General features: G+C 46.4%; 1 protein-coding gene across 1 annotated transcript in view; it reads left to right on the forward strand.

The window, feature by feature from the left end:
* Nucleotides 1-24,119, forward strand: part of KDSR (3-ketodihydrosphingosine reductase) — a 39,578-nt gene extending 15,459 nt beyond the window's left edge. Inside the window, exons 6-10 of the mRNA XM_039251898.1 lie at nucleotides 4,119-4,310; nucleotides 9,448-9,531; nucleotides 12,861-12,944; nucleotides 16,236-16,337; nucleotides 20,293-24,119. Of these exons, the coding sequence (XP_039107829.1) occupies nucleotides 4,119-4,310; nucleotides 9,448-9,531; nucleotides 12,861-12,944; nucleotides 16,236-16,337; nucleotides 20,293-20,412 (582 nt within the window). The 3' untranslated portion in view covers nucleotides 20,413-24,119. The remainder of the gene's footprint in view (nucleotides 1-4,118; nucleotides 4,311-9,447; nucleotides 9,532-12,860; nucleotides 12,945-16,235; nucleotides 16,338-20,292) is intronic.
* The last annotated feature ends 2,043 nt before the right edge of the window (nucleotides 24,120-26,162 follow it).

Consider the following 26,162-nt stretch of genomic DNA (forward strand, 5'->3'; position numbering starts at 1 on the left):
TATTTATTTATTTATTTATTTTTACAAATAGTTTATTGTCAGGTTGGTTTCCGTATAACACCCAGTGCTCATCCCCACAAGTGCCCTCCTCCATGCCCCCCTCCCCCCCGCATCCATCAGTCCTCAGTTTGTTCTCAGCATTCAAGAGTCTCTCATGGTTTGCCTCTCTCCCTTTCCCCCACCATTTCCCCCCTTCTTCTCCCCCATGGTCCTCTGTTAAGTTCCTTCTAATCCTCCTATACGTGCAAACATATGGTATCTGTCCTTCTCTGCCTGACTTATTTCGCTCAGCATAACACCCTCAAGGTCCATCCATGTTGCTACACATGGCCAGATTTCATTCTTTCTCATTGCCATATAGTATTCCATGGTATAGATAAACCACATCTTCTTGATCCATTCATCTGTTGATGGACACTTAGGCTCTTTCCATGTTTTAGCTATTGTGGAGAGTGCTGCTATGAACATTGGGGTCCATGTGTCCCTATGCATCAGCACTCCTGTGTCCCTTGGGTAAATTCCTAGCAGTGCTATTGCTGGGTCATAGGGGAGTTCTATTGTTAGTTTCCTGAGGAACCTCCACACTGTTTTCCAGAGGGGCTGCACCAGTTTACATTCCCACCAACAGTGTAGGAGGGTGCCCGTTTCCCCACATCCTCGCCAGCATCTAGAGTTCTCTGATTTGCTCATTTTAGCCACTCTGACTGGCGTGAGGTGGTATCTCAGTGTGGTTTTGATTTGTATTTCCCTGATGATGAGGGATGCTGAGCATTGTTTCATGTGTCTGTTGGCCATCTGGATGTCCTCTTTGGAGAAGTGTCTGTTCATATCCTCTGCCCATTTCTTTACTGGGTTGTTTGTTTTTTGGGTGTGGAGTTTGGTGAGTTCCTTACAGATTTTGGATATTAACCCTTTGTCTGATATGCCATTTGCAACTATCTTTTCCCCTTCCGTGGGTTGCCTATTAGTTTTCTGCATTGTTTCCTTTGCCATGCAGAAGCTTTTAATCTTGTTGAGGTCCCAGTCATTTATTTTTGCTCTTGTTTCCCTTGCTTTTGGGGATGTGTCAACTAAGAAGTTGCTGCAGTGGAGGTCAAGGAGGTTGTTTCCTGCTTTCTCCTCTAGGGTTTTGATGGTTTCCTGTCTCACGTTCAGGTCCTTTATCCATTTTAAGTTTATTTTGGTGCATGGTGTGAGAAATTGATCTAGTTTCAATCTTCTGCATGTTGCTGTCCAGTTCTCCCAACACCATCTGTTAAAGAGGCTCTCTTTTTTCCATTGGATGTTCTTCTCTGCTTTGTCAAATATCAGTTGGCTGTATACCTTTGGGTCCAGCTCTGAGTTCTCAATTCTGTTCCATTGGTCTATGTGTCTGTTTTTGTGCCAATACCATACTGTCTTGATGATGACAGCTTTGTAGTAGAGGCTAAAGTCTGGGATGGTGACGCCTCCCGTTTTGGTTTTATTCTTCAATATTACTTTGGCTTATTTCCCTCTTTTATTATTTCCTTTTTTCTGCTTTTATTTATATTTGCTGTTCTTTTTATATATATTTTTAAGGTTAGAAGATGAGGTCATCAGTGTAAGGCCTCTTCCCTCTTAAAATGCAGATATTTGGTGCTACCCTTTCCATCTAAGTTGGAATAGCTATAACAACATCCCACAAGGTGTAATAAGTTGTGTTTTCACTTTCAGTTGAAAATATTTTATAATTTCTCTTTTCATTTCTGCTTTGACCCTTGGGTTACTTAAAAGTGTGTTATTACTTAGTTCCCAAATATTTGAGGGGTTTTCCGGACATCTTTTTCTTACTGATTTCCAATTTAATTCCGTTGCGGTCAGTGGACACCCCTGGTATGACTTGAATCCTTTAAGGTTTGTTGAGACTGGCTTTTGGCCCAGCATACAGGCTCTCCCGCAGCCGTCCCGCGTGTGCTGGGGAGAATGTGTATCCTGCCGTCCCCCGTGTGCCGGGGAGCATGTGTATCCTGCCCTCCCCCGTGTGCCGGGAAGCATGTGTATCCTGCCGTCCCACGTGTACCGGGGGCCCCTGCGTCCTGCTGCCTGGGGCGCAGCGCTCTGTCGGTGTCGATTAGGTCCAGTTAGCTGAGAACATTGTTCGAGCCTCATTTTGTGTCCACTTGTTGCATCGGTTACTGAAAGAGGGGTATTGACATCCCTGATTGTGACTGTGGATTTGTCTGCCTGTGTTTTAAGTGGACTTTTAGCCGACGGCCCTGTGTTTCATCCCCACGCCTGCCCTCCTGCCCAGACGTGCTTTTTTGGTGCCATTGGAGCCTTTGCAGGTTCTGCGGTGCGTCCTGCGCTTCAGTTTCTCTGCTCCCTTTTTTTTTTTTTTTTTTTAAATTTTTAAAGTTTATTTACTTATTTTGAGGGAGAGAGGTAGACAGTGCAAGTAGGGGAGGGGCGGAGAGTGGGGGAGACACAGAATCTGAAGCAGGCTCCAGGCCCCGAGCTGCCAACACAGAGCCGGATGTGGGGCTTGAGCTGGCGAACCACAAGGTCATGACCTGAGCCGAAGTCTGACACTTAACCGACTGAGCCACCCAGGCGCCCCCAGTTTCTCTGCCCCTAGCTCATAGCATCCAGCTTTCTGCTAAGTTCGTTATCACTCACCATTCTGATTTTCAACTTCCAAAATGTTACTTTCTTTCCTATTCTCTGTGCTCTGCGGGTCCTTGCCTTTAAAAAAATGTATCTTTTATTGATATTTTAGTTAGGTCTCTGAAGGAAACTGAGATGAGCCCTTGGTTTAGTGTGCCCTCTTTTTTGGGTACTTTTTAAGAGCATTTTTGTTATCTAGACAATATAATGATATTAAAAGACATTTAGGGGAAAGTGGGAATCCCAGCATCCTTACACAATCATTTACGATTTTCTGGAGTTCCTTGGCTTTGCACCCATGCATGTGTACTTTTAGCTAATATTTGAATTAGTTACACAGTGTAAAAATAGTATGCCCTCTGCTGTTTTAAACTTGCAGAAGGAATATTTCCTCAGTTCCCTTGGCAGTTTCTCATCTCCATCTAAAAATGCCACCCGACATTCTGTTGAGTTACCATTTCACGATTGACTTAAAGTTCCTCCATGAAGTGTTTGGCTTCACATGGTGATAGATCTAGTATTTTTACAAGACTTTTAATATAGAAACATTTCTTAATATTTTATTTATTTTGAGAGAGAGAGAGAGCACACATGCACGAGAGCTGGGGAGGGGCAGAGAGAGAGGAAGAGAGAGAATCCCAAGCAGACTCCAGGCTGTCAGCACAGAGCCTGACACGGGGCTTGATCTCATGAACTGTGAGACCATGACCTGAGCCGAAATCAGGAGTCAGCCTTTTAACCAACCGAGCCACTCAGGCCCCTTCACGTAGAAATAATTTGATGCAAGTACATTTAGATTTCCAAGTTAAAGTGGAAGATTTTTAAGAGTTCTCAGGACGGAGGGAAGATACACTCTTGGTACCTGTGTAAGCTCTTACCCATCATGATGTAAGAGCCAGCATTGACCAAGCGCTTATCTGTGGGTCAGAAGCTAGGCCTTGACTTGTGTTTCCTCTTTGAATTCTTGCAACAGCCATGAGCTAGTGCCAGTAGCAGCCCTGTGTTCGCCTGCAGAAATAGTCTGACGTTCTTGTGCATCATCAAATAGGTAGTAAACGGTCAAGCCAAGGTTTCCAACCACAGTCCCCCCTGTCAGCCACTGTCCTGGTCTCCTTGTGGTGTTTCCATAGCTTAGAACTAACAGGGCCAGAAACACTTGGCGGCGTTTTCCTAAAACTGCCTTTCAAAAAGCATTACTTGCGAGATGCAGCGTACTTTGGATAAGGAGAAAACTGATCCTGAGCAGCCTTCAGCGAAGACGTCCCTGCCGTCGTGGTGAGAACACAAGACTAGATTGAAATAGGCGTGAGAGGGCAGGTCGTGAGCTTTGGGGCTCATTTACAGCATCGTTCATTCCCTCAACACGCCATCGGGCTCCCGGTCCCCTGGGCTCCACTGACGATCTCAAATCGGAGGAGCAGACAGAGCTGCCATGAAGCACAACCTTGAGGCTTTGACCTTGCTCACTCCTTGCATGCTCTTCGTCCCCACAGAGGCTAATGAGCGTCAACTACTTGGGCAGCGTGTACCCCAGCCGAGCCGTGATCACCACCATGAAGGAGCGCCGCGTGGGCCGGATAGTCTTCGTCTCCTCCCAGGCAGGGCAGCTGGGATTATTTGGTTTTACGGCCTACTCTTCATCTAAGTTTGCCATCAGGGGATTGGCTGAGGCTCTACAGATGGAGGTAAACACTGTGTTCCGTTTCACGTGTGTATCTCCCAGCCCTGCGGTGTTTGTTCCTCTCTCGTTAGCAGCCACCTGACACGTGCTGTCGTCCTGCATCAGACATTTGTAGACTTGACATTAGTGAAAGGGCATTGACTCAGCCCTTGAACTCTGCAGGTAACATTTTTCATTGCATAAAGACGATAATTAGGATAGTGCAAAATGGTTGGGTGGTGTTTCGCTTGCTTAAGTTAATACACGAAGTACTACTCATATTTACTCCATATTTTCGGTCTAATACTGTGCGAGTGTGCAGTTCTCTAGAAGCGTTTCTTTAACGGAAGGAAAGATCTCTGCTTTCTGAGTGAAGGATAAAATTAGCATGTGTTTGAGGGAAAAGCTTGAATCAGCTACTGTCTAGCTCTCAGCTTTTAGACAAATCATTTCACTTGGTCTGTTTCCTTCTCTGTAAAACAAGAGGGTCAGATTAAAAATAGCATTTGGCTCTCCTGATACTTATACTTTAGTATCTTAAAGAAAGAAAAGCGAATGCTTTTTATTTTCACCGTTAATAGAACGTGTTGTGAAGAGGGTGTGGTTAGGATTAGCATCAAAATAAGTGCTTGTCCTGATGTGACAGCCTTCACACAACCTCAGCTGTGGGCAGCAGACTGCTGTCTGTGGTCAAACGGAGATGCGTAGAAAGTACCACCCATATCTATCCAAAATTACACACTGAAAGAGCCAGGTACAGTTCTCTCTGTTGTGACATGTACTGAAATACAACACAACATCGTGATGTGAAAAGCCCAGAAGAAAAGTCATTGTGGCCAACCTTCTCATAGTAGGAGTGTGACTTGGAGATCCTGGTTAGAGATTTAGATTAGGGGTTGGCAAATTTTTTCTGTAAAAGGCCCAGATTGTAAGTATTTTAGCCTTCGAGGGCTGGATGGTGTCTTTTGCAACTACACAGCCCACTGTGAGAGCAGGAAAACAGCCATGTGCAGAAGGTAAATCAATGGGTATAGCTGTGTTCCAATAAAACTTTATTTATAAAAACAGGTAGAGGGCTGGATTTGTCCCACAGGCCATAGTTGGCTGACCTCTGATTTAGAAAATCTGCAGAAGAGCCCTGGATGGTCTGTGACAGAGCAGTACGTGCCCAGCATTACGGTCCCTATGAGTTGTCCAGTCAGTGACAGAATCCTCACGTGCTGCTTAGAGACTGGTAGACTATGCCGTTCTCATCAAAAAGGAACCAGACTCAAATTTCATCTTCATCAACTTGCTTAATACTCATAATCAATAATAGGTCGTTATAGTAAGTTTAGCCAACAGGGCGCATAAAGCTGTGAAATTTCAGACAGGTATGCCAGCATTTCTTTTGAAGTTTTTACTTAGAAAGCCCCTTTGTGAATAACCATTTATTTTTTTTATTAAAATGTTTATTTATTTTGAGAGAGAGAGAGAGCATGTGCATATGCGCACTTGAGCAGGGGTGGGGCAGAGAGAGAGAGAGAGAGAGAGGGAATTCCCAGCAGGCTCTGTGTTGTCAGCACAGAGCCCAGTCGATCTCATGAACCATGAGATCATGACCTGAGCTGAAATCAAGAGATGCTTCACCAACAGAGCCACCCAGACGCCCCTTAACAGTTTTGTGAAATATGTGAAAAATGTGAGGCAGATGTCATTTTGCCACCTTACAGATCAGAACCCTGAGTTTTCAGTCATTATGGAGTTGCTCAAAGCCACTTTGTTACTTTGTAAGAAAAACAGTAACAAAGTCTGGCCTTCTGGTTCCCCGGGCAAATGATGTGTCTGTAAATCAGGTCAGAAGCGGCCTGATTCATGTGGCTACTTGCCTCAGCGCCTTTTCTTTGGTCTGAGACACCTGGTAGGTGAAGGGCTGTTTTGGAAATGAAAAATCTGCTTATTAGGGCTTTTTGCCCCAAGCCTTCTACATGGTAGAACAGACATGTTACTAAAGAAGAAGGAAAAGAAAATGAGTTGCTAATACGGACACAGTCCCCAAAGCCTCTTTGTGACACGTGTGATTCACGCGCTGCAGGAAGCTGTCCTGGACTGGGAAGTCTGCTTGACTTCTGTCCGTACTTAGACTCCATTAAAAATGTCCCCACATAAACACAGAATAAAATAAACACATATCATGAAAAATAGGCTCTGAGGGAAATAAATTCAATAATCAAAATCCAGTTTGTTCATAGTAGACTTACATCGGAACAGTTGTTCCCTTACAGACCTTCAGTGCTGTGTTTTGGAAACCTGGATACTTCCTGTGCTTTGCCACAGTGGTTGTGTTTTCTGTGAATGAAACAGACCTCATAGAATTGCTCAGACTCTAAGTACTTTCTGATCGTCCTTTTTAGTTTAGTTAACTCTTAAGTCTTCCTGTCCATTCCACCCTTTGCCCCCCAAACTAAAGTAGGGCCCTCGCAATGTTTTGTGCACAATGAATAGCTTTGAAAGAATTCTTTTGCATTTTTCATCTTCCTGGGTTTTTTTTTTTTAACTCCGTTTTTTAGGTACGAATATATGATCTAAAGATTCTCAAAGTTAATCTTTTTGGAAAGCCGACTTCCGGTGGGTTCTAGTCAAAAATGTGGTAGAGGAGACCAAGTGAAAGAAAAATAGCCTTTGTGTTTCCCTTCTTCCCTCCCCCTAAGGCCATCTTGTCCCACAGTGGTGAAAAGTAAGCTCAGGTAAACTTCTGGAGCTTCTCAGACACAGCTCTGCTCCTCTTTCCGGGACCCTCCCCCCAACCACAACGCCCCATCTTTATTTTGATGGAATTAGGAACCACACATTGTAGGCGGGATTCTTTGGATAATCAATTCTTGAGCAGAGGGTTGTCTTTCTGATTGAAATGGAGACCAGGTAGAAGGAAGAACATGAGGAAAAGGATGGAAGTGAGCAGGCAAACAGAGGATGATCAGTCAGCAGGGACGAGGAGAAACGCACGGTGATAAGGTGAGCAGGGGAGTCAGCTAGTGAAGTCTTGGCTTATAAATTCTTAGAGAACAGGGCGATCCCTAGGAGTCAACATTGTCTAAGCAAGCACATCCCCCCTTTCCTTTTCTTCTGGGGCTGTGGGACTAGTTGATTAAAGGAGTGTAGATACAGTTCAGTGTATTTGGATGTTACTGATTATTTGACCAAGAGTTTGAGGAGACTGGACGCTCCATGGGGCAGGGGCTCTCTCCGAGTTGTTGACTTCCACATCTTCATTCACAGAACACTTCCGGCACACAGGGCTCATTCAGTAAGTATCTGCTGGATGAGTAGATAACATGATGAGGTGATTAGCGACTGGAGAGGCCCAACCGCAGACTGAGAGAGTCATCTGACTTCATGGTTGCGGAGGCGATGCCAGCACCCAGAACTGTCTCTTCCGGGACTGGTTTCTTCCAGCCCCGACAGTCTGCGTCTACTTGGGGGGAAAGCTGCTCTGAAAAGCTGTTTGAATCGTTTGGCAGCTCAGCCACAGCCCTGAATTTGAGGAACAGCGCTCCGGCAGTCTTACATTAGCTGGGGCGCACAGTCCTTAGGCGTTTCAGGGGAAGGGGCACCGGGGCGGCCGAGGATCGTCCGAGCGGAGCCGGCTTCAGGCTTGCCAGGCACCACTCCCGGGCTTTCCCGGTGGCGGCTTCGTCCGGTCTGTGCACAGCGGAGGGCAAGGCCGTGGGAGACAGTTTCTAAAGTCACTATCTCAAAAACAAGTGGAAGAGAAGTTGCTTGCTCATCAACCTCACTGGCTGGCCCGCGTCCAGAGCTATTTCTGAGCGGCGCTGGGCTGGCAGCTGCGTGCCCCGTGGACGCCGAGGGAACGAGCTCTCTCACGCCCCGAGTGCCACGGCCCTGAACCAACAGAGACGTCACCCTTTGCTGTTGTGCTGTTCGGGATGGCTGGCCAGGGCCCGTGCTTCTCCCCACCCCGACAGCTCCTCCCACAGGCTTCAGAAGTGCCCTGGGTCCGCAGGGCAGAGGGACCCCGGGAGGCTGAGGGCTGTGTGATCAGACGGGCCCCGGGGATGCTCTCAGCCGCTGTTGCCTGAGGAAGTCCTGTGGTCACTTTGCAGCCTCCTTGAGAGGCCCAGTGGCCTACCTACCCCCAGCAGCCTGTCCCCGAGGTGTCCTGGGCTAACCAGCGAGCCTAGAGCAAATAAAAATCAGGACAGAAGTTTCGATGGTATGAACTATCACCCTGAGAGCCACAAGAATCAGGGCCAGATGAGAGGGTGGAGCTGGGCCACCCAGGAGCAGGATCTTTGGGGAGGGTGTGTCCTGGCTGACACAGGAGAACCTTCTGGAATTGTTGGGGGTGGATTTCTGAGTGGAGGTGTGGAGGCCTTGTATGGAGGACCCTGAGAACCTGTTTCAGGCTGGGAAGGAGTTTCCGCATATAAATAAGGATGAGGTCACCTTTCCTGGAGTTGCTTGGCTGGTCGGACCTGGCTGCCCCACCAGGGGGAGAATCCTGTTGGTTTCCCCTGTGGGGGAGGGGAGAAGTGACTCCTGACTCCCTAACGGGCAGGGGCTAGTCACTCAGGGAGTTCCTGATCAGGCCCACCGCTCAGGGGATCCGTATAGTTCTAGGCCTGGCTCTGGGTGCTACAAGGGCATAGGAAAAGGGTTTTGAGTGATCTTAACGTATTTTTAGCAGGAATCAACAAGAGTTTCAGAAGCAGCCGGGAAGGAAGCCAGATGTGCAGTCTGCCGGCAGAAGCGCACCCGTCCCGCTGTCCTGTGCACACGGGGCTTCGGGGGGGGGGGGGGGGGAAAGGAGACTTCCCTGTAGCCGTCCACCCTCCTCCTGGACGGCCTCCAGGGCCTTGCCTGCTCCGTGGGGGCGGGCAGCACTTAGAAGGAGGTGAATCTCTGTACCTTTCTGGAGTAGAAGTTGTCGGGGACAGCCTTGTGCCTTTACTTCCAAATGATCTTCACGGAGAGGAGTTTCCTGACCCGGCCGGTGCTGGTTCTTCTCGGTGCTGGTTCTTCTCGTACAGCCACGTTCTGCCACCTCCCGGGAGAATCAGGGCAGGATTCCCCCCATTTGCCCGGCAGCCAACGCAGGTAGATAAGGGTCGATACGGAATTGTACCTCTTACTGAGGGGCACGTGTTGTTTCTGAAATGCAGGTGAAGCCATATAACGTCTATGTCACAGTGGCCTACCCACCGGACACAGACACCCCCGGGTATGCGGAAGAAAACAAAACTAAGGTAAGTATCCCTCTGTGTCTGTTTCGGGCCTTTCACGTTGTAAACCTGCCTTTTCCGGTTTTCTGACTTGCCACCCGGTGGCCTGGAGTCATTTTCATCAGTCAGAAAATTGGGTTATTTTCAACTGATGTGCAAGGTAGACGCCTCTGAACTTTCTGGACCTTTCATGTGGAGGGGTCTTGAACAACACAGCCCATATTTTCTAAGGCCATGAGTTTCGCTAATAATCTTCGAAGGCTCACTTAATTAATAAGATATTTTCTTTATGAATACAGCCTGCATTTTTAACAAGTGAGATGATATTCTTTAGAAATAACATTCTCTCTTCTGAACTTAAACGCCTTGTCACCCATCCTTTGTCACCTGGGCACCTCAGACTTAGCATTTCAAAAGCGGATTGTTTGATTCCCTCTCTCTGCCCCCTCATTACTTTTCATCTCCTTGGTAACCGAGAAGCCAGCCTTGGTGCCTCCTCCCACACCACCCGGCCGTCCACTTGACCCGCACTTCCTCTTGGCTGTAGTCTCAGAACTTATCCTGAATTGGACCACTTTTTTTTTTTTTTAACTGCAACTATGAGTACCATCCTGGTAATGATAGCCGCTGGTATTTTTTTTTTTTAATTTATTATTTCTAGGAGAGAGAGAGACAGCGTGAGCAGGGGAGGGTCAGAGAGAGAGGGAGTCACAGACTCTGAAACAGGCTCCAGGCTCTGAGCTGGCAGTCAGCACAGAGCCCGAAGCGGGGCCCGAACCCACGAACTGTGAGATCATGACCTAAGTGAAAGTCGGACGCCCAACCGACTAAGCCACCCAGGCGCCCCTAGCCGCTGGTATTTTTGCCCCAGCTGCTCTTCATCATCTTAAACTGGTGTGCCCACTTCTGCCCCTCTTCCTGACCCCCGTCTGTTCTTCACATAGTGACCAGTGACCCTTTTAAACTATATGTCAGGTCTTGTCACCCCCCCCCCCCCGTTCAAACCCCTCTTGTGGGGGGAAAAAAAAAGCCAAAAACAAAACCAGAAAAACCCTTCTCGTGCAGCACAGTCTAATAGAATGCTCTAGAATGGAAGTGTTCTAAGTCTGCCTTCTCCAATCTGGTAGTTACATTGTGGTTGTTGAACACTTGAATGTGGCTAGTGGGACTCCCCCTCCCCCCGTAAAACTGAATTTTTAATTTTATTTAGTTTTGACTCCTTTAATGTTAATATTAAAGCGCACATGGTGGTGTTGCTATGTATTGGCGAGCATGGCCCCTGTGGTCCCCATCGTGCCCAGAGTAGAATCCAAAGGTCTTGAAGCTCATTGGGTTTTGCACCGTCTGGACCTTGGCCGCCTGTCCACGGTGGTGTCTCCTCTTGCCCTCAGTCCTCCCGGAGCACCCCCACTGTTCCGTGAGCTTGGCCAGCCTGTCCTCACCTGTGGGCTTTGTTCTTGCTCTCCTCTCCCTCTGGATGTTCAAGCGGCTTCATCCCTTGTTTCTTTCTGTCTCTGTAAAGACGTCCCCGCCGAGAGGACTTCCCTGACCCCCTGGGTCTCAAATGTCACTCCCTTGGAACATTCACCATCCTTTCCTCTGGCTTTGCTTTTCTCCATAAAGCTCACCAACACTGGACACTTAATACATCATACACAGTGACAGGCTGAGCTGAGCCAGGCTTCGCACGTTGTTCAGAGAAGCCTGTTCCTTGCCTTGATGCGTGGTAGGCCACCTCCGAGGAAATGAATCAAGTGGAGAAGAAAGGAATCCATCAGAACTTACTACCTTGAATGGGCATTGATTGGTTTTCTTTTCCTTCATAGTCATGCCTAGTTAAGTGTGAGTTTCTGCAGCATAAAAATTGGCACTTACGCTCCATAGACTGTATATTTGCAAAAAAGATGTTGAGGATTTAGAAAATCTTTTTCCCTATTCCCTTCTTTTTGACTCTTCCTCTTAAAATGACAACTATTTCAAAGAAGTACATTTAAGCCAAATGCCCTGTCTTGGAATAAGCAGGGGTCTGCCGAGCACATTTGTAACATTTGGTGAGCAGTCTTTTTGTTTGAAGCCAAAGCTGATGAACAGTGGTGATTTCTCTGTGAAGATCTGATTTTGATGTTAAGTTGGGGTTTTTTTCGTCTGGTACAGTGTTGAGCCAACTTTGGGTAAATCAAATCTGTATTGATGTGTGAGCCCTGTAGGGGGCGCCATAGTCCTTTTCAATCTAATGTCTGGCGTGGTGATGCCAGCCTGGTGGTCTGGAAGAAGGAACAACACACTTTCAAAAGAACCTTTCTCTTAAGTCAGGTTCATCAAGAAGTACTTGGCCTTTATGAAGTGCTATATGCTTTTCTAATTTAAGAAAATACATTCTGCTTTTTATTTTAATGTTTTCAAACCTACATGGTAAATAAAATGTACAGTTGCATGCAGTTTAAGGCTTTAAGTTTTAAAACTTCAAATTGAAACTCCCTTTTAAAGAATTTCTGAGCACGTGTTTATGTCACCTTAAGAAAGATTTTTTTAAAAGGGGAAAAAAGCCCTTTCCCGCAAAGAACTTAGGAGGTAAAATGCAAATATTCAAGTAGCTATAATACGTATTAAGGCAGAAACATGCAAAGATGCAAAGAGAAAGTACCGCCAGTTAAGAATTCAGGAAAGGCTTTTTGAACGAGGTGACAGTTGAGGTGGGCCTTTAACCACCTTCGATTTGTGGTTCTGATGCCACAGCCTGGTAACGGGCACACAGCCCGTGCCAGGGGCCACTCAGGGCTCGCTGTCCCAGCCTCCCCCTCCCCGCCTCCTCGGTGGGTCCTTTAAGAAACAGCTGCATTGTTGAACAGGGGCTGGGCTGGAGCTGTCTTTCCCCATGGCCCCAGCTCTGTCCCCGGGTCAGTGCTTTGCTAGCCTGGGAGTCTGGTCAGAACAGAGAGGCTGGTCATCAGAGCAGACTTGCTCAGGACGCATGGTCGAGGCTCTGCGTGGACACTGTCGCTCAGGTGTCTGGCCAGCAGTGAGGATTCTACCAGGATGCTACCAGTGACATGGTCGTATTCTAGCTTTAGTGGTCCTGTGGCCCTCACTGGAGCTGAGACCACACGTGTCCAACAGAGAGTGGCAAGGGCCTCCTGAGCTTGCTTCAGCTGCTGGGCTAAATTGTACACAGTAACCAGGTAGAAACTGATTCGGAATCCAGACGGACCTGATTCTAACAGTAGGAATGTGCTCAGAGATAGAAAACTGGAATTATTTATAAAGAAGGGGAAGAAGGGTTGTAAGAATTATTTGCTCTCTAATTTAATGGCCTATAATGGTACTGATACACCCATTTTTTCCCCCACCTTCAGCCTCTGGAGACTCGCCTGATTTCAGAGACCATTTCAGTTTGTAAACCAGAGCAAGTGGCCAAACAAATTGTTAAAGATGCCATAGTAAGTACAGTCCTTGTTTTCTTTATTGATAGTTGTGATACGAGATTTCTGAAAAGAAATACTGTATTTGTCCCAGCGCATATTTTAAAGCATAAATCCTTGTGACTTCTTGGCCAGATTCATGTCTGATGTTGGACTTCACTCTTCCTCCCATAGATGCTTTATTGATTCCATGTTAATGGAATCAATAAAGAGCCACGTCAGCTCCTGGCAACTAAGTCTGTATCTCAACCTTAGGAACAGACTGATGAGTAAGGATGTCTGGGAACTTCGGTTCTTTAAAAAGAACTTGAGACCTTCACACGCTGTGTGAACAGCAGGGACCCCGTTGTGTGTATGGATCTGCCTTCTGCTGCTTGCCCACAGCACTTGCTGTTAGAGACAGTGGCAGGCACTGCATTGAATGCCTGACTCATTGAGTAAGGATTTTTTTCCTTCACCTTCCTGCTTCCCATTGTCCTTTTTCCAAATGTTCACCAATCAGGAAGTGTGTCCAAGCCCACTGGGCCACCGTCCTGTCCACCCAGACCATGTGCATCCAGGGTACTCAGTTTATTTGGAGCCTGACATTTTATAAAACAACATATGTGCCACAGACTTGTTAAGTTGTTTGTTTATTTTGAGAGAGAGAGAGCCTGAGCAGGGGAGGGGTGGAGAGAGAGGGAGAGAATCCGAAGCAGGCTCCTCTCTGTCAGCACAAAGCCCGATGCGGGGCTTGAACTCCTGAACTGTGAGATCATGACCTGAGCCAAAACCAAGAGGCGGATGCTTAACCAGCTGAGCCACCCAGGCGCCCCAATTGCCACAAACTTTTCACACCATCCTGTCGCCCACGTGCAGAAGAACGTACACCAATGGGGAATGTCTGCAAACTTCAAGCCTACTCTGCGTGTAGAAGTTTGAGGACCCTCAGAATGAGGCGTCAGTGGGCTGCTCAGTCTTCCTGAAGGGCCGTATGTGCTGTTGCATGAGCCGCAGCTGAGCAGAATACCAGCAATGCCAAGCTCCATTACGCTACATGGAGTCGGAAGACCTGTGTGCGCTGTGTTCAAAGGCACAGAAAAGGGGCGCCCTGGGTGGCTCAGTCGGTCAAGCGTCTGACTTCGGGTCAGGTCGTGGCCTCACGGTCTATGAGTTGAAGCCCCACGTAGGGCTCACTGATGTCTGCACAGAGCTCGCTTCAGATCCTCTGTCCCTCCCGCCCCCTCCCCTCACTTGCATTTTCTCTCTCAAAAATAAACATTAGAAAAACAGGGCACAGAAAGATGGCAATAATGGATTGAGCGGACTCTGCTTTTCCTGCTTCCCTGAGGTCTAGGCAAACATGCTCTGTGCTTTGAGTGACCTGAAATAGCTCTTTGTAGGTTGGTGGGGTTCATCGAGTCAGGTGGTCTTCAAACTGTTTTGACCACTTTCCACACGAAACTATCAACAGTCCCAGAGACTTCTTTACATGCGTATATTTATCAATGTTTGCCATATTAGAAATTAAAAATGCATAATCTAAAAATATTTATTAATCCACAATAAACCCATTACATCTTAATGCAACATTTCTATAAGAATCGTTTTTCAAAACACAACTTGAGAAAGGAAAGTGCCATTGTTTTACTTTTCACCAGCCTCTTTAATGTTTGTGTGAAGAGAAGACAGCTGGACTTTTCCCACTGCCTCCACATCTCGCCTGCCCTAAAATGTTATTTGGAGTGAAGGTTATAAAAGAAATCTGCCCTTACACAGATACGTAGTTAGGGAAGGCAGGAACGTTAAATAGGCTTTTGAGATAATTGTAGACATTCTTCTTTGATATGAAATCCAAACCGGATGAATAGTAGTTTCTTAAAGGTTAATTACAGTATGAAATTGGAAGCCACATTAATGAACTTTTTGTTCTCTGTTACATTAAGACCCATTGGTCTTTGCACTTTGCATGTTTTGTACCCATTCATGAGTTTGTAATGTTATGCATTCGTCATGTGGAAAATATGGGTTCACGGAGTTACCAAAAAATAAAATTTCAACCATTCGTGTCACTGCTGGTCTTAGCATAAAAGTCTTTACATACTGGGAGACAGGCTCACAATGGCGGACAGGGCTTCACAAATCGCATGTTTTCCTTGAAAGCTCAGATTTTAACATTGACCATAAAAGCTGCCAACTTTCCTTGAAGTCACAGGTTCCTGTCATTTGTGTTCCACAAAATGTCTCCCAGATACCCAAATCTGAATAGCCATTGATTAAGTTTCATGACTTAAATGGTCGGAGGAGGGCCTTCGTGCCGGGAAGCCCCCCCCCGCCCCCCACCCCGTCTTGGGTATGGAACACGGCAAAAAGCCTTGGGTGCCTCCTCTTTTTGTGATGTAGGCTCTTAAGAAGACTTGCCCTTAAGGGTTGAGATTAGATAAAATGAGTAATTTTATTGCTTTATCAAAGGAATTTTATTATATTTTTAGAACATTTTTAAGTTTATATATTTTGAGAGAGCAAGCGGGGGAGGTGCAGATAGAGAGGGAGAGAGAGAATCCCAAGCAGCCTCCACACCGTCAGGGCAGAGCCCAAGGTGGGGCTTGTTCTCTTGAACTGCAAGATCATGACCTGAGCCAAAATCAAGAGTCAGACGCTCAACCCACTGAGCTACCCAGGAGCCCCTATCAAGGACATTTTAAAGCAAAACTGATATTTAAAACTTTCTTAAAGAGTTTTTAAAAATGTTTATTTTTGAAAGAGAGCGGATGAGCGGGGGAGAGGCAGAGAGAGAGGGAGACAGAGGATCAGAAGCAGGCTCTGCGCTGACAGCAATGAGCCCAATGCAGGGCTCGAAGTCCCAAGCCGTGCGATCATGACCTGGGCCAAAGTCAGACACTCAACTGACTAAGCCACCCAGGTGCCTCTTTAAATACTTTTTAAATTTCTGTACATTTATTACTGCAAGTGTGTGTGGAGCAGAGTGTTGCTGCTCCTGTGGTTTGTGCTAATGAGCCAGCAGTTTTGCCCATCGATACCGATGTGACTCACTGACAAGGCACTTAAGGTCCTCATATTGTTAAGACCATGATTTTGTCGTCCTGGATCCCCCGAAGGGGTCTCAGGAGCCCCAGCGTCCGTGGACAGACATTTTGAGAACCACCTGTGTCGCTATTCCAGCCCGTCTGCCAAGGCCACTTTCGTCCGTGAGCTCCGACATAGGCTCTGTTCCCCTCGTGTGCCCCCTAGAGTGGACACACTTCGTTGTCTCCGTCTTGCTGACTCCTTTCCTGGTCATCACGGTTGCCTCTTTTCCTTTTGTTTTAGCAAGGAAATTTTAACAGTTCCATCGGCTCAGATGGGTACATGCTCTCGTCCCTGACCTGTGGAATGGCTCCTGTGACTTCTATTACTGAAGGGCTCCAGCAGGTGAGCTGTGCCGACCTCAGCAGCGGGGAGGACACTGTGCCTCTCATTAAACCCCGAAGAGAAAAGGCTACAGGAAGACTCAGGTCTTTACCTGAGGGTGGGAAAGATTTTTCACCGTGGTGTCAGTCGTCTCCCTCCCCGTGGCAGGGACACGAAACTTGGACATAAGTTAAAGATACCACCGGAGGGGTTCGACAGGGGAGAAGCCTTCCGTGTTCTGGGCGCTGTGGACGCAGAGAGGGGAGGCCGCCTCTGCTGTTGGGGTGAGAACCACTGACCCGAGCGTTTGCGGTACAGTGATGTCAGGTACTGGATATCAGACCAGCACGCCTTTCCTCGGTGAGTCAGGTCACAGGCAGCTAGGCCTCGGGGGGTCCCGAGTTGGGGATTCAGTGCAGACCCAGCTCTCACACAAGTCCAGGCCCACCCAGGCCACACGAAAGCTAACTGCTTGGGGACGTGCCGGGTGCGTTTGCTGCTGGGGAGTCAGAGGGGAAGAAGCAGTGTCTCCCGCCTCCGGGGCTCGCGGGCTAGTGGGAGAGACGGCGGGAGAGTGACGTCCGTGCAGTGTCCTGTAACCAGAGTCCCACAGAGCGCTGGCTCCGCACGGCCCAGAGGGCGGGTGGTGGCGTGTGGATGGAGGGCAGGCTGCCTGAGAAGGGGCCTGTCTACGCTGATGGGCAGTTTATAACCAGGTACGAAGGTACGTGCCGTCGACCGTGTCCAGACTAAAAACCCAAATGACTCGGGCGTGGGTTTTCCTCATTCTTCTCTCCCCCGACTCTGTGGCCCTCTCACAGAGATAGAGGCTGTGTCACGTGACGCCCCGACAGCCCGCGCCGGGCACATACCGGGAGCCTCAGAAAGGCTGACTGGCCGTCTTGTCCCTTCTACCTCCGCACGAGAGATGCCAAACCTAACACTTCAGCGCAGAACCGCTTCCTCTGCTCCGGTGCTGTGTGCGTTTCTCTTAGCCGTTTCCCCTGGGCTGGGACCCCCCCCCCCCCCCCCCCCCCCTGGGCGGCATGCCCACGGTAAAGCCCTGTGTCCCAGCATCCCGTCCCCACCCCCCAGGCCCGATGCCGCATGGACCCCGGGATCAGGATCAGTGTTCGTGTTCACTCCAGAGCCCAACGAGGAAGAGGTGGACCCCTCCTTCTGCCCCTCGCGTGAGGGGTCAGGTCCGTCCCTCCCTCCCGTCCCTGGTCCGCTCCTTTCTGGGGCGGCTGTCGCTCCTGCAGTTCAGGCCTGGGACACTGCAGTCGGCTCCCCGCCTGGGGTCACCCTCTGCGAGCCAGAGGTCTCCCTGGGGGCGCAAGGGCCTGTAAAACGTTTGGTTCATCTGGTACGAGTGTGCTTGTTCAAACAAAAACTTTTTAATTACATTTTCCATAAAAAGTACAGATTTTGGACTTCTCTTGGCAAATCGGACGGCATAAGAGCACAGGGTCTGATTCTCACCTGGCAGTGACCAGCTGGGGCAGGTGGCAGCCCCTCCTGGGATGAGCCCCCCCCCACCCCCCCCCGGGGGTTTGGCAGCGCCCGCCCCAGGCCTCGGTGCGCCAGAGCGAGCCATCACATTTCCACACTGCTTTTTCTGAACTGCAGAGCCTCCCGGCGTGGCAACCCTCAGTGGCTCCCCAGTACCCCTGAGGTAAAGCCTCCACCTCATCGTGTGGCGTGAGGCTCCGACCCTCCACTCTGCTCACTCTCCTCCTCTTTACACGACTTTGTCTCTGCCCCTCCACCCCCGGCCTTCCTTTGTCTGACCAGCTTCCAGTCTTCCTTCAGGTCTCACCTTAACTGTTGCTCTTTTCCAGAAAACTCCAAGACAGTTAAATTCCTTGGACGTAACTATTTTAGTGTTTTGGCATGCGGTGTTACCATTGCTTTTTCTTCATGTGTTTTTCTTTCCATTAGGTGTTGTTTCTTCTAAAATAATAAACTTTAATTTTCAGGACAGTTTTGTGTTTACAGAAAATTCGAGTTGAGGGGCACCTGGGTGGCTCGGCTGGACCGAGTTGCCTGGGTGGACCTACCCTCAGGTCACAATCTCAGGGTTCCCGGAGCCCCGCATCCGGCTCCCTGCCGTCAGCACAGCCCACTTGGGATCCTCTGACCCCGCTCTCTCTGCCCCTCCCCTGCTCACACTCTCTCTCCCAAAAATAAATAAAACATTAAAAAAAAAACTTTTGAGTTGAAATTAGGGAGCTCTCTCTGTCCCCGCCCCCCCCCACCACATTCTGTGCATCTGGCATCAGTTAGCATGTTCTGTTGTCACAGTTGATGAGCCAGCCTCTAGGCGTCATTGGTTTACATTAGGGCTCAGCCTTGGGGCCACACCTGCAATAGAGGTGTAGAGCTGCCACGTACGTATGCCACGTGTCCACCGTCACGCTGTCACGTGGGGTAGTTCCCGAGCAGGAACATTCTGCTGTGCTCCGCCCTCCTCCCGAACCCCGGGCAACCACTGGTCGCTGGGCCCCGGGGGTGGGGGGTGGGGTCCCCCTGAGGGCCGCCTCCACATCACCACCCAGAGTGCGTCCCGGGTATAGACTGCGTTGCCTCCTGCGCTGGTTTCTACCCAGAAAGATGAGGTGTTGGATCTTCTTCACACCCTCCTCCTTCCACTTACAGCCACCTCCTCCATTCGCACCCTCCCTTTTTACCTACGTTGTGATTTGGGTTAGTTTTGTATTTGAGGTCATCTGTTTAAATGCTCTTCGCAGCTGAACTCTGTATTATACATAATTAATTCTCCTTTCTTATACAACCTTTTTGTTTTCCCCAGAACTCTTACTGGCCTTTTTCTATGTATTATTAATAATGACCGTCTTCATTTCCTCTCTGACATATCAGACACTCTTATCAGTTTCCCCTTCTGGAAGAATCCTTCCTGGAGCCTCTGAGCCCCCCCATCAGGACTGACTGCCACATGCCTGGGGGTCCCCTCTGCCTCTCATCGGCGTTGGGTCCCCTGCTTTCTGGGTCACATGACATTGTTTTTCCTTGTTGACTCCTTGATGTGCCTTTTTAACTCTTGTAATACTTTTTCGGAAAAGGATGCATGGAGAGGCAAAGTTTTTGAGAACTAGCATATTTGAAAATGCTTCTTGCATTCCTAGGACTTTAAAAACTTCCACTCAGAGGTGTTGCAGTGACAGTGTGGTGGCAGAAAGAGTGACAGTTAATGGACATCTGCTGTCTCAACCGGACACCGTAATTGCCTCCTCCGGTCGGTTGTCTTTCCAATTAGCAAAAGCTCGTGGAGAGCAAGCACGGGATCTTTCTCGCCCTGGTGTTCACGCCTAGCATAGGGTCTGACTTCTGTGCTCAGAACATAAGCCTTGAACCAGAACGCCTTGATGGTAGTTTGGATATTTGGGATGCCGGAGTGGATCTTCCCTAGCAACGAGAAGCCTAGGACTCGTGAGAATACCTATTTTTATTCTCTGTACAATTTGAATTTATTAACTGTGCTGTTAACCTCTCTGATGGACACGTGCTGTCCAGGGGTGCAGAGTGGATGGCTCCCGTCCTCCGTGTTCTCCTGATTCTTTTGGGGTTTTCATCATGCTTATCCTTGGAGCAGATTAGAAGATGTGTCTTAGAAACTGTTTATCAGGGGCGTCTGGGTGGCTCAATTGGTTAAGCATCCAACTTCGGCTCAGGTCATGATCTCACGGTTCGTGAGTTCGAGCCCCACATCGGGCTCTGCGAACTTGGGATTCACTCTCTCCCTCTCTCTCTCTCTGCTTGTCTTCAACTTGTGTTCTCTCTCTCTCAAAATAAATTAAACTTTAAAAAAACCCAACCCTTGAAGAGAACTACTGTTTTTTTTCGTTTTTTTTTTTTTACAAATAGTTTATTGTCAAGTTGGTTTGCATAGAACACCCAATGGAGAGCTACTGCTTTGTGCTGTTGGACAAGCTCAGGGTCTCTGTCTGTCTCGCAGGTGGTGACCATGGGCCTCTTCCGCACCATTGCTCTGTTTTACCTTGGAAGTTTCGACAGCATAGTCCGTCGCTGCATGATGCAGAGAGCGAAATCCGAAGTCACAGACAAAACTGCCTAATTCTTACCCCTGGAGAAAAGACTATTTCTAAATACTCTGAACGGCTTGCTGCTTAAAGGGACCCAGTTTTTGGCCTACAGACACTTACGTGTTGCTTTTGACTGTGTGAGATTGGACCAGCGCTCTTCACAAACCCGGCCACAGGGAAAGGGACCGAAGTTCAGCTCCAGGCGATGTTATTCATACTATGCAAATATGGAACAGGCGGCCCCTGTTGTCTGAGGTGGAGACATGATGACCGTACGGGACCGAATGGCATGTGAGCGGGGAACAAGAACGTCATTCCAGAGCGATCATTTACATTCTTCTCTTTTTTCTCTTTTTCTTCCTCCACTAAGATTAAGTCCAAAAATGTACCTTATGATACATAGGACAAAATCTTGACATTTTTAACCTTCTGTGAAAGGCAGTTTATGGGTTTCTGGGGCCTTCCCCCCGCCCCCCCCGCCCTCTTTTTAACGTGACGTATTTTATTCAAGAGGAGTTTCACACACTGCTGGAGTGTCTGAAGGCAAGAGAAAGCCCCTGACTCACAGTGCTCCTGGCAGACACTCCTCGCTTCTCTCTCTCTCTCTGATCCCATAAAACTACAGGGGATGAGAGAGGGCAGGGCGGTGGAAGGGAAAGAGAGAAGTATCTCCCAGGAGGAAAAATTACACTTTCCTGCCTTCTTTAGGTAGACTCGAATGCTTAGAGCACTTTGCATTTTTCATTCCTGGGGAAAGGCAGCCTCCCAAATTTTTTTCTGAAGAGAAATAAAATCTTAGAAGCTTAAAAGTTTACAATTTCTTCAATAGCCATGGTGATGTGGAACCCGCCCTTTCCGTTAGAGGGGTCTTTTCATTCTTCCCATCCCTTCCATTCCAATTTTGCTGATTCTGCTCTAATATTTTTGTAAAAAACCAAAAACCAAAACACCAAAACCAAAACCAAAAAATGACCAGTGAAAATTTTTTGACTTGACTTTTTAAATTAACTCATGAATTAATTAAAAACAGATGGAAAAAAAATGAAAAAGTGTGACATTCTTCTCGTAGCAAACATGTAGCTTTTAAGAAAGGCTGATGAGCGTACATTTGTATTTTCCTCGTTAAGGAAAAGAAGATAGGACAGGGCCGACTGTGCAGATGTCCAGTTTGGGAGAGAAAGTGATCACCCATCCTTTCTGTGACTCCTGCTGACCCAGAGAACCTTCTCTTCATGCCATGTGGTAAGGAAGCCCAGTTACCACCTCTGCCACGGAGCCCTGGGACCCTCTCGGCCCCGTGAGTGCTGTTTTCAGATCCCAGGCTCTGTGGTTTCGTTAGTGGATTTCCACAATAAGTGCCTCTGATGAGTTTGGCCAACATTCCCTGCTTCATGCTATCACTGTAACTTGCCCCCCCTGCTTAAGGACAGTCACCTTCCTCATAATGTTATCCCCACCCCCCGCATATACAAATATGCATATACTATGCATACAAGACATTAAAGACTTAAAAATGATGGCAAACCTGTTTTGCTCTTGAGTTTTTGAACCTCTTGACTTCAAAATGACTTAATTTTTTTTCTTTAAAGTAAGATGTTGAATGGCTTTCCCCCATGGTATCCTTTTAATGAGGATCTGGGAATGGCATATTTTAACACTGACAAAGATAGAAGAAATTATTATTTAATATATACATTGCTTGGAATGACTCATTGCAGTTTATGGGGGTGGGTGGACGCCATCATCGTTTCATGAATCTTTCAGTCTTACATGGCCATCGTTAGTGAACAAGGTTAGGTCATATTTCACAGCCTCTAAGAGAGAGTAATGGCTATATTTTCCTTAATTCGCAGAAAACATTCATGTGAATATCTGGACGTTTCTCACTTTTATTTTTTTCTCTCATAAAGGTTCCTTGAATATTGGCACTTTCTCCTGCTGGTCTATATGAAAATCTAGTCCAAGATGGTGTCTCATTTAATAATACAATTACCTATTTAACATATACATTTCTCAAGGTATCCTCATAGACTATACTGTTACCTCCGGGTAATCTGCTACCTGAACAAATTTAAGAGCCCCTGTCCCGTGGCAGGAAATGTTATCCCCAGCCCAACTGACACTCTCATGAGAGGACATTTTGTAGAAATCAAAATGTAGGGGAGTGAGCTTTTTTTTTTTTTAATCAGAGATGGCAAAGGGCCAAAGCTCTATATCCAGAAAGGTTTGAAAACTAAGGTGTTTTTTTCCACTCTTTCTAAATTTAGTGCCATTATTCATTTGATAGCAAAACCTGACGTATTATAGTTTTGATTTACCCATTTCATCTAATCATTCATTTTTCCTGAAGAAACACCAGTGAGTGATTGTCAGTACTGCCCCAGATTCCATGGAGATGTTCCATCGTATCCAGTACGTGCCCCACATGCCTTTTCCAAATCTAACAAATTAAGAAATCTGAGACTCATCTGGCCTAAGGGTTTGGTAAAGGGTTATAGACAGTCAGCCTCACACAAAGATCTGACTTCGTCCAAAACATGAAAATATGACAAAGGCAACTTCTATTTTTTATCTTTTTTGGCTCAATTTTTATTCTTTTTTTTTTTTTTTTTTACGCAGACTTGTTTTCTTTTGCTCAGGAGAAGGAAAACAACAAAAAAAACATGCGTCAGATTGTTCAGGAAACTATTGGCTTTTTTTTTTTTTAAAGGGGTCATTGATGGAACAGAAATGGGGATGTGTCCCCTGTGTCAGAAGGAGTTTAATTACAGTTCTGTTGACACGTGGCTTTCTGTTAGTAGCCAACAAGTTTGTTGTGTGTCAGTTCTAATGTTCTTGCCTCTGCTGGCTTTGGTTTTACTGTTTAATTATAGTATATTTGTGAGTATATTTATTTAAAAATGCCTGATGTCATTCATCCATAGAAATTCCAAAGTATGTTCAAGGACCCTTCCTTATTGAGAAAGGTTTACAAAAGAAGCCTCATTTCTTTTGACAGAAAACAAAGCAGTTGTTCTTTTCTGTATTTGTTAATATTTAATTTTCAAAGCTGAAAAGAGAAGAAATTGAAAATGCTGTCAATAATGGCCTCTGTATGTTAATAGGGATATATGTTATAAATTTATTTGTTAGACCACGTACTATTGATTCTTGGAAGTGAAACCTTGAGAGATCGATTCTAATATTTAGATGACAAGAGCGTTTTGGAAATAGTTGCTTCAATTCAAAGAATTGCATGTCTTTGTCTTTCTAGAAGAAGGCGATACCATATTTTTTTTTTTACTGAATTGTATCATCAACAGATTTAATTTTATTATGTCATGTTCTAATTTAAACATGTCTTACTCATATGAGGACCCTCTTAAATATTCATAGTCTTTGACATACGATGCTTCGTATCTCTCTCATGTCCTTAGTTCTTATTAGTAACTCGGCTTTAAACAGTACGTACTAACCATAACCCTCCATATCCTGCACTAAATCTTGTTTAGTTCAGTGCAGTGATGGCAGAATTTGATATTTTGAAAAGGAGATAGTAGCTATTATATTTTACACTTGCTTGATGGGGCAACTTTAAAGACGTTTTTAAAGTGTGAGAATGCACATGGCTATTTTGATATATATTAGAACTTGTGTTTGCTACTTTGGAAGCTTTTGTGGCAGAATTGTAACCTAATTTTCATATCTTGTATTTCTGAATCACAACAACAAAAAAAATAAATGGGGAACACGCTTTACAGATTCGAACATTTATTTTTCTAGAAATTTGCATTTTTAAGAGACATTTAAGCAAAACACAGATCTCTTTCATAATGTTTTCCTAACCTTGCATCCTAAACATTGGCAAGGCTTGATTTTGATCATTTTTTAGGAAGTAGTATTTTCAGAACAAGTGCTTGGTATTCTGAGCTCTTGTTTCAAATATGTTCTGTGTTTGTTTAATTCAGATGGGGGAGACATGAGTAAAAGGATAAGAAATGTGGAATTTAGTAAAATTTCTTAATGTAATTATGTTTCATATAAAAACAAATAGATTTCCCATACTTTATTTTTTTTTAATCTTTAATGATTATTTATATTTGAGAAAAGAGAGACTGTGTGTGAATAAGGGAGGGGCAGAGAGAGGGAGACACAGAATCCGAAGCAGGCTCCAGGCTCTGAGCTGTCACCACAGAGCCCGATGCAGGGTCCAAACTCGAGCCACAAGATCATAACCTGAGCCAAAGTTGGACACTTAACCGACTGAATCACCCAGGCACCCCGATTCCCCATACTTTAAGCTCGTATACATTAACAGTGAAATACCTCTTAGATCCTGAGGGGCACAGAAGACTGATCTATAAAATAACATGCCTTAATATTTCTCAGTCCTTAAGCGGGAGATTTGGTTTACATTGTGAAGAGATTCTTTGGACATCTTGGTTTGCAAACTTAAGCTTTCTTTAAATTTGAGAGACGTATATACATTAATGGCACATGACATCCCTTCTGTAATTTTTACACTGAGGTGTTTAAAAAGGAAACAAAAAATTTCTTCTGTTCCATTCCTGATTTTAAATCTGCATTTTATCCGCTTTCGACATATTTATTGAGTGCCTGTGATGAGCTCGGTATCTAGGCACCCAGGGATACCATCAGTATAGTTAGTCTCTCCCTGGTGGTGATTACATTTCTTGTTTCTTCCCTCCCCCTGCCTTCCTTCTGAAGGCTCTACAAGTCTTCCTGGAGAAAGAGGAACCATTCCCCATTCCTTTCTTCAGCTTGGAGCCTCTGAATTTTATGCCACAAATGTTTGAATGTCAGAGACTCTTCTAGGCTGGGAATGCGCAAAGGAAAAATATCGTCCCTGTCCTCAAATAGTTTATAATCTACGGAGGAAAACATATGCCAGAAATCACACTGTGAATCTGACAGTAGCTCTGATTCACAGATCATAATTAACATTGAAAAACATAGCCTGTGCCAGTCACTGTTGTGAGTGTATCACATTTAATTCATTTCAATCATACGCTAACCCTCAAGTGGTGCTATTTATACCCCTCCCCAATACGGAGGGGTACAGGCACAGAGAAGTTAAGTAACTATCCCAAGGCTGCAGCTGCTAAGTGATGGAGCCCAAACCCAAACCCCTGTTTTCTGACTTTGAAGCTTCTGTCCTCAGTACTGACCGTCTTGTGGGCTCCTAGAACTTTCCAGGGAAGTGAGCCATGGTCTCAGAGGAAAGGAAGTTCTGGAGATGAAAAGTGAGGAATGAGTAAAAACTTGCTGCTGGAAGGTTGGGTGCATTTCAGTGATACAAGCAGATGGACCAGGGCAAATGACATGAGGGACTTCGGTGGATTCCAGAAAGCACACAGAGTTAATACAGCCGTAAGAAGGGAACGCATAGGGAAAGGGTGGTGCCCAGGTGGTAGATGTGCACCAGATCATTCCCTGCAGAGGAGCTGAGTTTTAACTTATGAAGAACTTTGAGCAGAAATATGAAATAGAACTTTAAAAAGCTCTAATGGTTCTGGGGCACCTGGGTGGCACAGTCAGTGAAGCGTCTGACTTTGGTTCAGGTCATGATCTCATAGTTTGTGGGTTCAAGCCTTGTGTGTCGGGCTCTGTGCTGACAGCTTGAAGCCTGGAGCCTGCTTCACATTCTGTGTCTCCCTCTCTCTCTCTCTGTGCCCCTTCCCCACTTGTGCTCTCTCAAAATTAAATAAATAAAAGACATGTAAAAAGATCATGGTTCCCCTTGAACCTAGGGAACCATGGGGTTGCTGAGCGCTTGAACCTT

Source organism: Hyaena hyaena, unplaced genomic scaffold (genome assembly GCF_003009895.1).
Source record: "Hyaena hyaena isolate Hyena2069 unplaced genomic scaffold, ASM300989v1 scaffold_399, whole genome shotgun sequence".
In the NCBI taxonomy this organism is placed as follows: domain Eukaryota; kingdom Metazoa; phylum Chordata; class Mammalia; order Carnivora; family Hyaenidae; genus Hyaena; species Hyaena hyaena.